General features: G+C 37.5%; 1 protein-coding gene and 1 long non-coding RNA gene across 2 annotated transcripts in view; both read right to left on the reverse strand.

The window, feature by feature from the left end:
* Positions 1-10,617, reverse strand: part of si:ch73-242m19.1 (coiled-coil domain-containing protein 162) — a 51,753-nt gene extending 41,136 nt beyond the window's left edge. Inside the window, exons 1-7 of the mRNA XM_056477297.1 lie at positions 10,544-10,617; positions 10,410-10,459; positions 8,172-8,348; positions 5,611-5,728; positions 3,360-3,522; positions 1,247-1,385; positions 831-978 (exon numbers count right to left, since the gene is read on the reverse strand). Of these exons, the coding sequence (XP_056333272.1) occupies positions 831-978; positions 1,247-1,385; positions 3,360-3,522; positions 5,611-5,728; positions 8,172-8,348; positions 10,410-10,459; positions 10,544-10,600 (852 nt within the window). The 5' untranslated portion in view covers positions 10,601-10,617. The remainder of the gene's footprint in view (positions 1-830; positions 979-1,246; positions 1,386-3,359; positions 3,523-5,610; positions 5,729-8,171; positions 8,349-10,409; positions 10,460-10,543) is intronic.
* A 1,023-nt stretch (positions 10,618-11,640) lies between these two features.
* On the reverse strand, positions 11,641-16,633 carry LOC130244223 (uncharacterized). The gene is made up of 3 exons (XR_008839212.1): positions 16,547-16,633; positions 14,045-14,138; positions 11,641-11,827 (listed from the first exon to the last, which is right to left on the reverse strand). It is a non-coding gene; the product is annotated as an uncharacterized LOC130244223 (long non-coding RNA).
* Between the last annotated feature and the right edge of the window lie 451 nt (positions 16,634-17,084).

A 17,084-nucleotide genomic window follows, 5' to 3' on the forward strand; every position in this document is an offset into this window, starting at 1 on the left:
AGGGCCTGACTCAGCATGAATGCTCTTTTTTAGCAGGTTTCTGCTCTGCTATGAAATATTTAATTTTTCCTGGTTTAACAGATCCGTTTTCTAGTCTCAAACGCATTTTACTGAAATGCAATATTGAAGCGTCTTTCACTGACATATTTTGCACACTGGTCATTTCTTTCCTGAGACATGTTTATAAAAGTTATGTCCTAATTGAATTAATCATAGTTAAATGTAAGGAACAGGGAAGGAGACTGAAGGGAATAATAAAGTTTGTGTTTGTGTATCAACATTAGACCAGTATTTGCTTCCCTTTTTCTATGTTTTTTTATATGAATATTTTTTCATATTTACTTTATATTATTTGCTTATTGGTTTTATTATTTATGAATCAATCTTTGCATTAATGTTAATTGTTTTGTTGTTGTTTTCTTGAGTTTTAAAGAGTTCAGAATGTATATTTTATTACTAAGTAGTGCATTTTCATTCTTGGCTACCTATTGCTCACCCTCTTTCATTGGAGGTTTTTACTTCTGGAATTCGCCAAATTAATAAAATATGTTTTAAACACTCCAGAAACTAGGATGCAAAGTAGGAATCACTGGTCCCTTTATTAAAGATAGTTTTCCAGAAATGGGTTGCAGCTAGAAGGGCATCCGCTGTATAAAACTTGTGCTGGATAAGTTGGCGGTTCATTCCGCTGTGGCGACCCCGGATTAAAAAAAGGGACTAAGCCGAAAAGAGAATGAATGAAAAATGAAATGAAATGAAATTAAATTAAATTAAATTGTGACTAAAATAAACGTAAATTTATCAGGTAAATCAATCTGAATGTTCATCACCTGAAGACTGGCCGGTTCTAGAGGCTGAGGAATGGGGAGGAAATTGGCCCCTCCCACTTTGCTGTCACTCATGATAGGGAGGGCGTGGCTCATGTTTTCAGTCACACTCTGATAGGCTGAAAGGTTTCCAGAGGAGAGGAACGCATCTCTTGTGGAGAGACAAAAATGGAAAGCTTTTGAAGAAATGTGAAATTGGATAAATATTAAACAAACAAACAAACAAACGAACGAACGAACAAAACACAACAGAACAGAAAAAACAAAACAAAACAAAACAAAAGCAAGCAGCATTAATAAATATATTACATATCTAATCTGGTCTTTTCAAAGGCGTTCCCCTCGGCCTCCTCTCAAACTTGATTACATTATTAACATCATCATTAATACTGTGAATTAAATCTGTGGTTTACAAGCACCTTATCATGTATCTGACTGCGGCATCAAAGCGCAGGAAAAGCACGTCTCTGTGTAACTGCAGGAGTCGCCCGACACTCTCTGAACTGCTTGACTCACGGAGAGACTCAATCTGTCGCTGGACGTCCCACAGCTCAGCCCCTTCAGACAAACACCACAGCATTACCAAACACTGCGACTGCAAGATACACAGCATTTCAAGCTTTTCCCAACGCCCCATAAAAAATAAAATAACCTACAAAAGACTATTCATATTCTATTGTAGGTTTATGTTCAATATTCAGCAGTATTGTTTTTTACCTAAAATGTTTTTATTATTTTATTTTTATTATCATCATCATTATCATCATCATTAACATTAACATCATTATCATCATCATTATTATTATTATTGTGTTAATAATAATAACCATAATAATAATGAAACATACATTTACATCATGTAATTTAAAGGATAATTAGGAAATATTATTCTTTTTTTCCAATGGAAACAATTCTAAATATTTCTTAATAAAATAAAATAAGATAAAATAAAATAAAATAAAATTAAATTAAATTAAATTAAATTAAATTAAATTAAATTAAATTAAATTAAATTAAATTAAATAAATAATATATTAGGATGTGTGGTAATATTTATTATTCAACAGTATAAACTTTTACCTTAAAAATAAGAATATTATATATATTATATATATATTATATATTTGCTTTCAGAACTGCCTTAATCCTTCGTGGCATAGATTCAACAAGATACAGGAAATATTGACATGATAGCATCACGCAGTTGCTGCAGATTTGTCTGCTGCTCATCCATGATGCGTATCTCCCACCACATTCCAAATGTGCTCTATTGGGTTGAGCTCTGGTGACTGTGGAGGCCATTTGCGTACAGTGAACTCATTGTCATGTTCAAGAAACCAGTCTGAGATGATTCGCGTTTTATGACATGGTGCGTTCTTCTGCTGGAAATAGGCATCAGAAAATGACTACACTGTGGTCAAATAGGGATGGACATGGTCAACAATACTCAAGTAGGTTGTGGCGTTGACATGATGCTTAATTGATACTAATGGGCTTAAAGTGTGCCAAGAAAATATCCCCCACGCCAGTACACCACCACCACCAGCCTGAACCCTTGATACAAGGCAGGATGGATCCATGCTTTCATGTTCTTTACGCCCAATTCTCACCCTACCATCTGAATGTCGCAGCAGAAATCAGACCAGGCAACGTTTTCTAAAAGTGCTATAGACCAATCTTCTATTGTCCAATGTTTCTGAGCCTGTGCATATTGTAGCCTCAGTTTCCTGTTCTTAGCTGACAGGAGTGGCACCCTCCTGTGTGTGGTCTTCTGCTGCTGTAGCCCATCCGCTTCAAGGTTGGATGTGTTGTGTGTTCAGAGATGCTCTTCTGCAGACCTCGGTTGTAACAAGGGGTTATTTGAGGTACTGATGTCTCTCTATCAGCTCGAACCAGTCTGGCCATTCTCATCTGACCTCTGGCATCAACAAGGCATTTGCGCCCAAAGAACTGCCGCTCACTGGATATTTTCTCGTTTTTTTTCAGACCATTCTCTGTAAATCCTAGAGATGGTTGATGGTTGTGCGTGAAAATCTCAGTAGATCAGCAGTTTCTAAAATATTTAAAACAGCCCGTCTGGCACCAACAACTATGCCACGTTTAAAGTCACTTAAATCACCTTTCTTTGAGTTGCTGCCATGTGATTGGCTGATTAGAAATTTGAGTTAACGAGCAGTTGAACAAGTGCACCAAATAAAGTTGCCGGTAAGTGTATGTGTGTGTGTGTGTGTGTGTGTGTGTGTGTGTGTGTGTGTGTGTGTGTGTGTGTGTGTGTGTGTGTGTGTGTGTGTACAAATACAGTGCTCAGCTGTAATAATTTTTATATATTAATATCTTTATAATTTAATAATTTAAAATGTAATAATTTTTTTATATTTTTAACCAAACGTAATGCGATTATGATTTGTTTCAGTTGTTTGAATGGAATTTCCCCAAACCAAAAGTACAACTCATAATTGAAATGCAGCAGAAGCACAGTAACCACATGTGGAAAAAGAGTATAGTTTGTGTTGTTATTCGATGATCACATACCAATGCTCTCTAAACCTCCCCAGTCCGCCGTGAGCCTCTGAGCGCTACTGCGACTGAACAAAGAGTCTGGATTCCCCAATCGAGCAAAACTCACCAGGTAATAAACAATATCATGGAGAGCTGAAATGATCTGCAGAGAGTTTTGAAGAGCCTGCTGACGCTCCTGCAGCAAGAGCAAACAATATATGACTTAATACATTCAATAAAAAACTGCAGATCAACAGATGAGTCAAACAAATAAGGCAAGACTGAAGGTGAATGGTGTATAAGCAAACAAAGCAGTGCTATCAAAGGATTAATTGCATTCAAAATAAAAGCTTTTGTTTAATATATACAGTCAAGCCAAAAAATTACTCATTACTCACCACTGGCAAATTCTGACTTTAATTTGCTGCTTGAATAAAAGTTACATGTTTTTTTTGGGACTGGAATTGACAGAGGATTCTCCCAACAGACAATAAGGTAATGTACAAAAGGCATTATTGTGCAAAAAAAAAATAAAATAAATAATAATAATATATATTGTGTATATATATATATATATATATATATATATATATATATATATATATATATATATATATATATATATATATATATATATATATATATATATATATATATATATATTTGCACTGGCAGTATATTGGCACTGGTGGGAGGCGTGCATTTGCACAAGGGCGCAGTCTGAGTGCCTTAGTGTCCCATCAGTGACGATATACAGCCACATCACACTGCTACTAGTGTGATATTGCATTTATACAACAGTTCGATGGCATAATCGTGTGTATAAAAAAGAAAATCAAACACTGAGAGTCTTAAAACCCTTTTGTAAGAGGAACTACTTTTTTCCGCCATTCATTCACATCTGCAGCTGACGTCAGAACAGCAGAAACCATTGCTCAATCACCAACGTCACCGTAGAGCTAGTGTTTGAGTGATTCTCTAGTCAAGCATAATGTCTAAAGTGATGACAAAAACAGCTGATTTTAGTCACATTTTAAGATTATAAGGCTAAACGGCATAAAATGCCATCAGTCTACAGAGTTTCCCAGTATTTCTCTGTTGCAATCTGGAGATCACAATATTACTATGGTATAAACACAGCACTACACTATATAAAAGAGAGAGATCGACTTTTCTGGTCATTTTCAAGTCATTTACCTGTTTAATAATGATTTGATCAGCTGTAGTTTAAAATTACGCTGTATTTTTCCTCCTCTAAGGGTTTATTATGCAGTCTCTGTCCCCATTTTGTGAATTGTCAACCGTCTTTGCTCAAAGACAGACTGATGGCTGTCTCTCAGAAAATATAAATATTTTAAAATAGGCACTATCCTTATAAATAAACTGCATAGTTGCAATCTAAACAACTACATTCTCATACAATTCATACATTTAAAAAAGCCTCAAAAGTAGCAATATTTGTCAAACTGTAGAGCATTCTCTGCTTGTTGCTGTATGTGGGTGGAGTAATACACAAGGGTGAAGAGGCTAGACATGTGCTGTTACTGGCAGAATATTGTATGGCTATCAGCAATCAGATTAAAGAACCAGACACTGTTGTATAAATATATTTAATTACACACATACATGTGTATATTTGAGAAAATGCAGATTTATATTTATAAATTAAATGTTAATATATAATACAAATTATATATAAATAAAAACACCTATATTATATTTTACTTACAGTATATATACGATACAGTATATATAAGTTATTATTTGTTGCTCTTACAATTGGGACTTTTGGGATGGGATTGACAATTGGGATGACAAGACTTTTGTCAGGTAGTGTACAGTTTGTGTACAGCACAATAGTCAACGACTGACGTTGCATTGTGCTTTATAAAGTAAATGAAAGCACAGTAAAGCAAAGTAAATGAAGAAAAGTGAAGTTAGAGAGCAGAAAATATCATGCAGCATTTGAGACATGAAATTGCAATGCAAATGCAGTTTAAATATATTTTTTGTATTTAAAATTCTTCAGAATATCTTGCTTTGTGTTCAAAAGAAGAAAGAAATTCATAAAAGTTTAGAACCACCTGAGTGCGAGTAAATGGTGAGGAAGTCTACAGCCTTTTATGAATGCTTTCTGCAGTTTTATGTATGCCATTGTAACTGTGCATGAATATGTAACATTGGAAACACTGCGTTGCTAAACCAATTAATTAGGAGTACTGTATTTTTAAAAGGGATTGGGACTCTCTATCGTGTTTATACTAGCTGCAGATAAGTTTCTGACCTTCTCCTCCAGAGCCCTGAACATGAGCAGCACTTCTGTGTAATGTGGGACGAACCACAGATTCAGCAGACGCTTTCCATCGGCTGATAACAGTCTTCTGGGACGAGGCTGAAATGTCCTGAATGGCCAAAAGTTGATAAGAGTTGATTTAGAAAGGCAGTAACATTCTGAAAAGGGTGGTCTTTTTATGTATGAATGAATGTATATATAGTATTTATGCAGAAATGTCATATTTGTAATGCCTCTAATTTGATATTATACATTTATGAATTTTGTTTATCACAGATAACAAAAAAGTTTTATGGTTTTAGCTTTAAACAAAGTGAACCATTGGATCAACAGAATTTTTCGTTATCAGTAATACATTAAGTATTACATTAACCAATCAAAGTCGTTTTTAAGCTGATCCATAGGTTCACATTGTACAGTAATAACCTTTTAATTTAACATAACTACAGAACATAACTATTGTACAGAAGTAACATATAGAATATAATGATATTATCAAACTTGCCTATTGCTATATATATATATATATATATATATATATATATATATATATATATATATATATATATATATATATATATATATATATATATATTTTTTTTTTTTTTTTTTTTTTTTTAATTAATTTTTTTTTTTTTTATGTATAATTGAAGTCAGAATTATTTGCCTTTCCTTTTTCAGATATTTCCTAAATGACATTTAACAGAGCAAGGAATTTTCACAGTATTTTCTATAATATTTTTTCTTCTGGAGAAAATTTGTTTTATTTCGGATAGAATAAAACCAGTTATTAATTTCTTAAAAACCTTTTTAAGGTCAAAATTATTAGCCCCAGTTTCGATTGTCCACAGAACAAACCATCATTATACAGTGACTTGCCTAATGGCACGTTTCCACTGAGTGGTATGATACGTTACAGTTCAGTTCGCTACGCTTTTATGGCCATTTCCACTGTCAAAAGGTAACTAAAAGCGGACCGTACCATACAACTTTTTGTTTACCCTTTGCAAAGAGTACCAAGCACAACAAAAGGGTATCAAAAGGCGGAGCAAGACGTGCAACTGAATGCTATTGGTTTACAGAGATACATCACTAGTTCGTGCACAAGGAAAACGACATTTTTAAAAACACAGCCGAGACATTACAACGTAATAATATATACATATAAAAACGAGCCATGGTCAACCAGAGCTTAAACAAACCTTGTCGTCGTCTTGATGAACAGCCACAAAGCCAAGAAGAAAAACAGAATCTACCATGTGACCTGTTGTTTTTTACAAGACTGTTTAAAGTGCAAGCGGTTTTGCTTTCTCGCTTGAGCTCGCCGTGCGACATATTTAAAATAACAAACTTCTTGATGCCGATGATAATAACATGTGCATGATTATTGAAGTGCTTCTGACATCCTGTCAGAAACGGACAAACGCAAAACTGACGTGCGGAAAAAGAAAGGAGAAGCCCGAAAAAACAAAGGAGCAAGTGATTCTTTAAGCAACCTAAACCATGAACAAACTGCCATGTTTAACTATTATCATCATCTTTTGGACTATTATGAGCTCAGAATAATGGAATTACTTTCTAACAGAGGTCACATGTGCTGCTGAAGATTAAAGACACAGATGAGAGGTTTGCACTGACTGTGGGCTATATTTTGTGTTGTTTTTGAACCCAAATACAGTTAAATGTATGCTGTGTGTAGTTTTTCTGTAATTGATAACACTTCAGAGACTGTAAGGGTCTGTATGTGTTCATATATGTTGCATTTATTTATTTATTTTATATAATTACAGACATTACAGTAGGCTATTTCGCACTGATCTGCAGTTATAATCAAGTCATGTTCATAGAAAGGTTAGTAATGACATTTATAGCAAGCATTTATGTGTATAAAGCATCTGTTTTGTAAGAAGTGCTTCTGATATGATATGAGAATGACTCGTACAGATTTACTTTCACATTACCTTGAGCGAGAATGACGTCGACTGAAACTTTCTGTCGTACACCATGCCCACCAAAAAAGTACCATTGGTACCCTTTAAGCAGTGGAAAAACAAGCCTGATAAAGGCTGTGACCTGTACCGACCCGTACCATACCGTACCACTCAGTGGAAACGGGCCATAATTATCCTAACTTGTCTCGTTGACCTAATTATCCTAGTTAAACCTATAAATATCACTTTAAGCTGAATACTAGCAGCTTGAAAAAACTAGTATCTTGCAAAGAACTATAGGAAATCCTGTGAAGAAAATGAATTCACAGGAGGGCTAATCATTATGACTTCAGCTGTATGTTAGGTATATCATTATTTATTTTTGTTTTACAAATATTGTATTGTATATCAAATTATTTAGCATGCTTTTGGCTGATCACATTTGTCTTTAATATTCAATTCAGTTCATCTTTATTTCTATAGTGCTTTTACAATGTAGATTGTGTCAACGCAGCTTCACATAGAAGATTATGGTCAATTGTCCAGTTTTAAGAGTTGAAGTTCAGTTTGGTTATACCATGCATCCCTACTCAGAAGAGTAATTTCTTTCCACATGTTCACCTGGGATCAGGACTCGATCTACCCTCGACCTGCAGGTCTGCTCGGTGGTCTTCAGGTTTGCCCATCATGAAGTGCTGGTCTCTGATGTGTGGCACCTCATGCAGCAGTGACAGGAGACTGAAGCTCAGAGAGATCAGCTGCCCTCGAACAAAACACTCACACACACGCTTATTAAACCTGGAAGACACACAGAAACACTACTAGTGTAGGGGGAAAGTTACTTTTGAAAGTAATGCATTATTATATTGTCTTACTTAGTTACTTTTTATGGTAGCTAATGCATTATGTTACTTTTGTGTTACTTTCGCATTACTTTTCCTTACCTTTGATTACTGAGGTTTTTTTTCTTCTTTTTAAATTCTATTTTATTTATAAAGCACTTTAAAACAACACAGTTGACCAAAGTGCTGACAATAGAGGGTAAAACAAAGCATAGCACATACTTTAAAAGAGAAATAAATAAACAATATGTCAACATCTCATGCTGTGCTAAAAGCCAAAGTGATCAAGTGAGTTTAAAGAAGAGATCCAAAAATGGACAGTAACAGTCTAATATTCAACGGCAGCTCATTCCACCATTTTGGTGCAGCCACAGCAAAAGCCCCATCCCTTCTGAGCTTTCGACTTGCCCTGAGCACACCCAGGAGGAGCTAGTCAGCTGACCTGAGCGAATGAGAAGATGTGCAGGGACAGAGAAGCTCAGAGAGGTAAAGGGGTGCAGCACCATTCAGACACTTAAAAACAAATAAAAGTAACTTAAAATGGATCCTGAAGTGCACGGGCAGCCAGTGAAGAGAAATAGAGAAATAAATAGAGAAGCTCTGCAATTAACATCGCACTGTATAACCTACACCTTCATTTAACTTTAAAAACACATTAAAAAAATGATAATTTAGCATAATGTTATCTTCAGAGAACTTCCTGAACCCAGAGCTGTACACAGGGGCGCCAGGGGGCTCGTTAGTTAGGTCGATTCTACAGGCCCATACATTTAGGGGGCCCCCAGAGAAGAGACATTATCGAGGGGCTGCGCAAACCCCCCCACCCCCGGGTCTTCAATTTCATCCACGATCACACTCACCCCACCCACCACCGCTCTGCGCTTTAATTCGTGATCAATCCACCCCCACCCGCCACTCCCAGCTCTGAACTTTTAACCACAATGAATCCCAAACCCCGCCACTTCCCCCATGCTCTTCGTTTTCATCCACAATCACCATCCACAACCCCGCCCCTCCACTCTTCACTTTCATCCACGATCCCACTCCCTCCCCCATCCACTTTTCACTTTCATCTATAATTAAGCCAACCACCTCCAACCGCCCACGGCCCCCGCTCTCACTTATAGGGTTCTCGATCCCATCCCCCCCCCAGGTTTCTCTTTCATTCGTGATCACCATCCACACGTCCCCTCCACTCTTCACTTTCATCCGTGATCAATCCACCCCCCGCGCTTTTCAATTTCAACCGCAATCAATCCCCACGGTGGCTCAGTGGTTAGCACTGTCGCCTCACAGCAAGAAGGTTGCTGGTTCGATTCCCGGCTGGGTCAGTTGGCATTTCTGTGTGGAGTTTGCATGTTCTCCCCGTGTTGGCGTGGGTTTCCTCCGGGTGCTCTGTTTTCCCCCACAGTCCAAAGACATGCACTATAGGTGAATTGAATAAACTAAATTGGTCGTAGTGTATGTGGGTGAATGAGTGTGTGTGGATGTTTCCCATTACTGGGTTGCAGATGGAAGCGCATACGCTGTGTAAAACATATGCTGGAATAGTTGGCGGTTCATTCAGTTGGCGGTAGTGCATTACTTTACTTGTTACTTTGAAAAGTAATATTATTAGGTAACTCTTGTTACTTGTAATGTATTACCCCAACACTGAAAACCACACTGGAGGTCATTTCCTCCCTTCCCAGAAAAACTCCAAATCAACATATTGACACCAACATTAGGCTTTTATTTTTGCTTAGAAGAATTATCCTTTGTATCTCGAAAACATTAAGTTGAACATACTCTTCTATCAATATTGGATTATGGAGATGTACTTCACATGCATGTACCTCTGAATGTTTTGAAAAAGTTGGATGTTGTTTATAATAGTGCCTTACGATTTGTCACTGGTTCAAGTACACGCATACATCACTGTGATTTATACAAAATGACAGAATATTTCATATCGCAATATATATTGCATAAAAACTAAATATTGCAATGTTTTATTTTTGATAACTCTGCAGCATACCTGTGACAGAAATCCACAATCAGTTTCCTCTTGATCCTGGACATGTCTTCCTATTAAAAAACAATTGATGGACTTAAAACTGGGCTAGATATTTCTCCATATTGAGTAAATCAAATGAGGCTTACAGTACATACAGAGTTCATCTTCAGCGAACTCATCTGCTCTTTCTTCTTTATAAATGCATTCAGCATTTCATCTCGGAGAGACACCTTCTCAAGCTGAATGGACACAAAAGCTCCTGCAAATCTGAATTACGACACACTTTTCTCAGTTAAAAGGAAACCATTATGCTAGAATCCCTTTTATAAGGGGTTTAAACACAGTTGTGTGGCAACAGTCTGTGAATATAACCAGCTAATAATGGTAAAAATGTATTCATTCATTAAAACAGTCTGCAGAAACACTTTGATTGATATTCTCTCTTTATATGTCATCAGAGAGAGAAAGCCCCGCCCACTAGTGACCATCTGTCCCTCATTAGCATAGGAGGTTAGACTTGTTTTTGAATCTGCCACTTTGACACACAGACATTTGTAGCTCCGCCCTCTTTTGAAAAGAGCACAATCTCATTTAAATTTAAAGCGACAGTCACCAAAACGACACAATAAGGATCAAAGCCTAAAAGGATCAGTTTTAAAGATTTAAAAACATCATATGAGACTTCACATGCACACTCTAGGGACATCAGAGACTTATTTTACATCTTGTAAAAAGGGGCATAATAGGTTGATGACTGTTTTAGAAAGATTTACAGTGCTGGACAAATGTTTGGACATGTTTGTTTTTTTTTACTCTATTTAAATGCAAACAATTAATTTATTAATTAGAAATAGTTAAAATGATTATTGGTAAACATTTCCTACAACATACATATACGCATTTTGTGCCATTTTTTTAAACAATGTTTGATAAGGATGAATAAATCCTGTATTATCATTTAAAGGGACAGTTCATCCAAAAAAGTAATGTTTTGTTTAATCAATACAAGTTTATAATGATATTAGAAATACAATTATTGATGAACATAATTAAAATTCTATAATAGTTCAATATGAATTAATTCAATAATTGATGATACATTCCTCTCAGTGGTGTCTTTGTTTTGGGCATATAAAAATTGCTTTCAAGAAAAAAATGCCATTTAGTTTTTAATCTTTCACTTTCTTAATGCCAAATACAGTTGTGGTGAAATAGGATTTGGATCAGTTTTATGCAGACCTGTTTTTATCATCTACAGCTCGTCTCCTGGTTTCAGATCCTTCATGTTGCAGTTTTAAATCTGAATCTGAAGACTGATCCATTTTCTCCATCCTAAAGCACACTGAGGCCTGTTTCAGTGCTCCAATCAGAGCGTTTCTCTGAACCACCTGACACATCAGAACCACCCGCAGATTCTCCAAACTCGCCTCATTCATCAGCTGAAGAGAGACAAACACAAACAGGTAATAAAAGAAATCATGTACAAAAAAATTACCAACACAGTCTCATTCTGAAAACGTACCCCTATATACATTTCTGGAGAGTGCAAAATACATCCCAGGAGCTATGTTTATGCAGTTTTTGTTTTCACGAATGCACCAGAGGTCGCTGTGTATGCTTTTTGAGATCTCTGATTTCTCTCGCGAGTGCCATTCGCCCCTACTCTTTTCGCGTAAATCCACCAGAGGTCGCTGTCAACTGACTGACTGACTGACTGACTGACTGATTGACTGACCCACCTTCCTCCTTCACCTAAACCCAACCGATAGTGTTTTCAAAAGCACAGATTGACCTGCCCACCCACTTCCCTAAACCCAACCCACGGTGTTTTGAAAAGCAATCCAGATGAAGAAAAGCCCTCTGATTTTTACCACGTTTTCTGATTTTACCACATTCTCAAACTGTTATTGACTTGTTTGATTTATTTTTTTGGCTTCTGTTTTTGTTTTACCTGCAGTCTCGAAGCGTTCTTTGCCGAACCCTGTCTTTATGATCAACTCCTCTCTGCATCTCAAGTCCGCCAAAGTACATGTCAAGCTTACTGGACAAACTGGTAACAGTGGAAAAGCCGTCCACATGGAGGTAAGCGGTCAGCTGGTAAGTGCGAAAAGGAACGGCATCATACGATTCCATATCATTCGTTTTAAAGACGAAATGCAGCCATACATACTTCTAGCTATAATTCGCAATCTCCAAAAAAGTATATAGAGATACATTTTCAGAATGAGCCTGTGTTGAAAATAAAACTACTCAGGTTCATATTTACAGATTGAAATGTAATATTTTGTTCTTATCAATTAACAAAACACATCTGTTTTGTTCTTGACTGATTTTACTATTATACTGTAAATGCATGTGCATTTTGCGCCACTTTTGTTTTAAACATATTTTTATAAGGATGAAGAAGTCCTATATTATCACAAAGTTGTATTACAGCCCCCTCATGTCCTCTACGCTTAATTAATTCAGGACAATTGATTATTCCCAGAATATCAAAATCAGCTGTAGGCGGTAGATCTTTCTCATAGTCATATCTGGCACCTAAACTCTGGAACAGCCTTCCTAGCACAATTTGGGAAGCAGACACACTCTGTCAGTTTAACACTAGATTAAAGACACATCTCTTTGCATTAGCATACACAAAGCACAAATGCTTTTAAAATCCAAATCCTCTAAAGGATTGTTAGTCTGCATTATTTAGGGTAACCGGAGCCGGGAACACTTCCCAAAAGACATTATAATTTGAACGGCATCTGCGTTTATGTTAGTCTGTTTTACATTATTCTGAGGTCTCCATAATCCTGGACCAGGCCGTATCCTAAGTAGATGCTGTGGTGGTCGTGGAGTAGTGGATAGTATCAGACTGATTCCCAAAAGACTGCAGTGATACACGAGTATTTGCATTGATCCCGTGGGCCAGCCTGTACACCCGCCGGTTACCTACTCACACCTGCAGCTTCTCCATGATAGACGTCCTTCGGTGCCTAGAATGCAGCTAGAATGCAGCTCTGCACAAAAAGTTTTGCCAGAGAAGAAATGGTCACGCCCAACAGAGCCTGGTTTCTCTCAAGGTTTTTCCTTACACTTTTGTCAATTGGTGAAGTTTGTTCCTCGCCGTTGTCACCACTGGCTTGCTTGGTTTGGGACTTGTGAAGCTGCGCATCAATGGACTTACTCTTCAGTGTTTAGACTTTCAGCAGTGAAAATTAAACCACTCTGAACTGAACTGAACTAAACTAAACTTCAACTCTGAAAATTGGACTGACCGTTTAAATTTACTGTTAACCTGCTTTGATACAATTAACATTGTAAAAGTGCTATAGAAATAAAGATGAATTTAATTAAAGGGACAGTTTAACTAAAAATGAAAATTTAGTCATCATTTACTCATCCTCTTTTCTTTTTTCTGCTAAACACAAAAAAGAAAACCCCTTTTGACTTTCATAGTATTTTTAATCCCTTTCTATGGCAGTCAATAAAGATCATCCATTTTTTTATTTTCAACATTCTTCAAAATATCTTCTTTTTTTGATCAACGGAAGAAAGAAACTCATACAATTTTGGAACCACTTGCAGCAACTTTTTTGACTTGTTTCAAAAATCATCATGTTTTTTTCCCAGACACAGGTCTGTGTTGTCGATCATTGTTTAATTACCTGTACAACTGCATCTTTAGATCGAAAGCTGAATTTGCAGATGTGATTCTCATCAAGTTCCTGAACAGCAAGAGGAGGATTGTTTGGGATAAACCTAGGAAAAGAAAGGTAGAAGCCAAAATCAACAAGAATATATTTTCCCAATTGTGCAATAGAACTTAAAGGTCCAGTGAAGTGCTTTGAAATGTGGATTTTTATTCGATGTTTGACGTAGTCTCAACTGAAAAATGAAGAGAGGGTTTGACAGAGTAGCTCCTCCCCTTTAGAAAAAACAGCCAATAGCGTTTCGTTTTTCTCACAGCTCTGCTAGTAAGAGTGGTTGAGCTCAAGTTCATCAAAAGAAAAGCAAATGAGAAGCATCTTGAAGAGGGCGGGGCATGTCAGAGGCTAGAGAGCATTTGTCAATATTTCATGAGAAACTGAAGTATGAGATGACATGAATAAAACCGTAGCTCCAGTTAGGCGGATGTGACCAACTGCAAGCTTTGGGTGTTTATATCAGTTTTATATCTTTTAAACTCAAATTGTCACTGTTTTGGAGCACACTAGCTTATAGATATCTTAAGAACTAACAGACCGAAAGTAACATCTAATGGTGGCTCAGTGGACAGCACTGTCGCCTCACAGCAAGAAGGTCACTGGTTTAAGTCCGGATCATTCCACTGTGGTGACCTTTGATAACAGACAGATCTTGATGACAGACCTCATCAAGATGGCGTCGCGGATAGCCGCCTCGGTGTGGAGCTCTCCAGTGTTTGCACTGTTTTTGTTAATTTGTCCTGTTTTATGTTTATCAAACACGATCAGTTGAACCGGGGACGAGCTGCTGAACATTCGACAGTGCACACCAACTAATAAAGAACTGGATTTTGACTTCTCTGGCGTTTTGCGGAACATTATCGTCGACGGAGCAGCTGCACTGTGGAAACGCTACTGGAAGCTATTGTAGCCAAAACAAATTCCTTGTGTGTGTGAAGCACATTTGGCAATAAAACTGATTCTGATTCTAAATCAGAGATTAAGTGAAGTTTATTTATAAACTAATTTTGAGAGGATCACGTGCTTATGATTGCTCGCAGCCGGTCCCGCATTATCCAATTTATAATTCACCAATCAGACGATTTCTAAGCCACTATAAATACCCTAAGTTCTATATAACAGCCATCTTCGTTTTGAAGAATCCCCCTTTCCACCCCGATTCCTCCACCTTTCCTAGATGGGTGGCACGGTGGCCCAGTGGTTAGCACTGTTGCCTCACAGCAAGAACAACAATGGTTCTAGTCCTTACAAAGCCAGCCGACATTTCTGTGTGGAGTTTACACGTTCTCCCCATGCTCATGTGGCTTTTCCCCGGGTTCCCCGTTTTCCTCCCACTGTCCAAAAACATGCAACTTAAGTTAATTGACTAATTCAAATCGCCACCATAGACATGTTCCTAGTAAGTAGTTATGTCTTAAGAGCAATCACTATCTGTTCATTAGTTACTAAAGCAGGGGAGTTCTCGAGATCTACCTGAGCTCAAACTCCCCTCTCACCTTGCAAATGGGAGGGAGCCCTAGGCTCGAGGATCTTATGAGCTCAGGGCTCTCTCCCGGGACAGCATGCCAAACAAGCTTATAATTAATCATCAGCTAAGTGTGAACTCTTGAAGCCAAAGGAAAATGAATGAATGATGTCAATCAATGTCAGTTCCAAAGCAGTGGACCAATCAGAAAAGATGTGGAGCTTCCGTTTACTGTTGGCATGACAACTGTCTTATTTAGCAGCAACATGGTGGAGGATATATGTAGTGTGTGTGTGTGTGTGTGTGTGTGTGCGGGATTGAATGGCTTCTGGTGATGCTGATTGAGAATGAGACTCAGGACACTGTTCATTTTTCTGCCGCACCACAGAGCACCATCTGAATCGTTCCGTTTAAAATAGCATGCGAATGTGCGCGTCAGGTGTGCGATACTTTCAACTGTCATGTGCGCGCCGTGTCGCGCCGCTGAGCGACACATCTGGTGTGTGACGACCTTTAATGTGTTTATTCCTTTATTAAGATGTCCATGGTAATGTTTACTTTCACCTTTTCATTTAGGGAAATCCTGAGATAAATAAGTGATATCTCTGAACTTTAATAATAAATCTAAATAAAATGCTGCGTTATCCCACCTCCAGTCGCAATGACTTCAGGGACTTCTAGAGCGAGATCGGTGCTCAAGTCTGCATCCATGCGTCCACTCTAACTAGCAGATCTGTGATTAAACAAAACACTATAGGCTGTTTTTTTTAAAGCAGGCAGGAGAGAGGAGCTACTGTATGTGCCGCTCTCTCTTCGTGTTTCAGTTAGATTACATCAAACATCAAATTAAAATAATGCACCTTTCAAAAAGCATCACGGGACCTTTACATACTCATCTTAAACTTCAAAACAACCATTGATTACAGAATTGAGGCTGCAAAATACCTAGTTTGTTGGTTTTAAAGCATGCAAGTAGAGTCTTAAAGCCAGTGTTTCACCTGTCAGCCTCCTGTCTGCTGTCCTGGAGGGCAGTAAGGAACACTGGAAGCTGTTTTGGGGTCTCCTTTCTCACTGCAAACTCAAACTGAACCGGACGCATGTATAGATGAACTTCATCAAAACCCATCACTCGGGACAGGGATTTATATAATCTAGAAAAACAGAAGGAACAAGATGTAGATATACATATATATATATACAGTGTAGATATAGTCACATTTTTACATGCTGTTTAGCTACTATCATGCTGAAGAAAAGAGAACCACCAACCACTGAGCCACCATGCAATCTCTATACTTCATATTCTATAATATAAATTCTACATTGCTCCGCAGTCAGATACTCAACCGGGACAGATGTTCAGTCTCTGTTGCTGATTCAGAGATGCGGTGCCGGAGAGTGACGAGCTCTAATAACGTGCAGAACGTCTTCAACATGAACATCTGTCTGTCTTTGCCTTGTTTTCTCTCTTGTTCATCTGCACACCTCACAATGTACAGTCCCAGATCTCTGACCAGAGCAGGATCCTCGATGAAC

Source organism: Danio aesculapii, chromosome 17, assembly GCF_903798145.1.
Source record: "Danio aesculapii chromosome 17, fDanAes4.1, whole genome shotgun sequence".
NCBI lineage: Eukaryota > Metazoa > Chordata > Actinopteri > Cypriniformes > Danionidae > Danio > Danio aesculapii.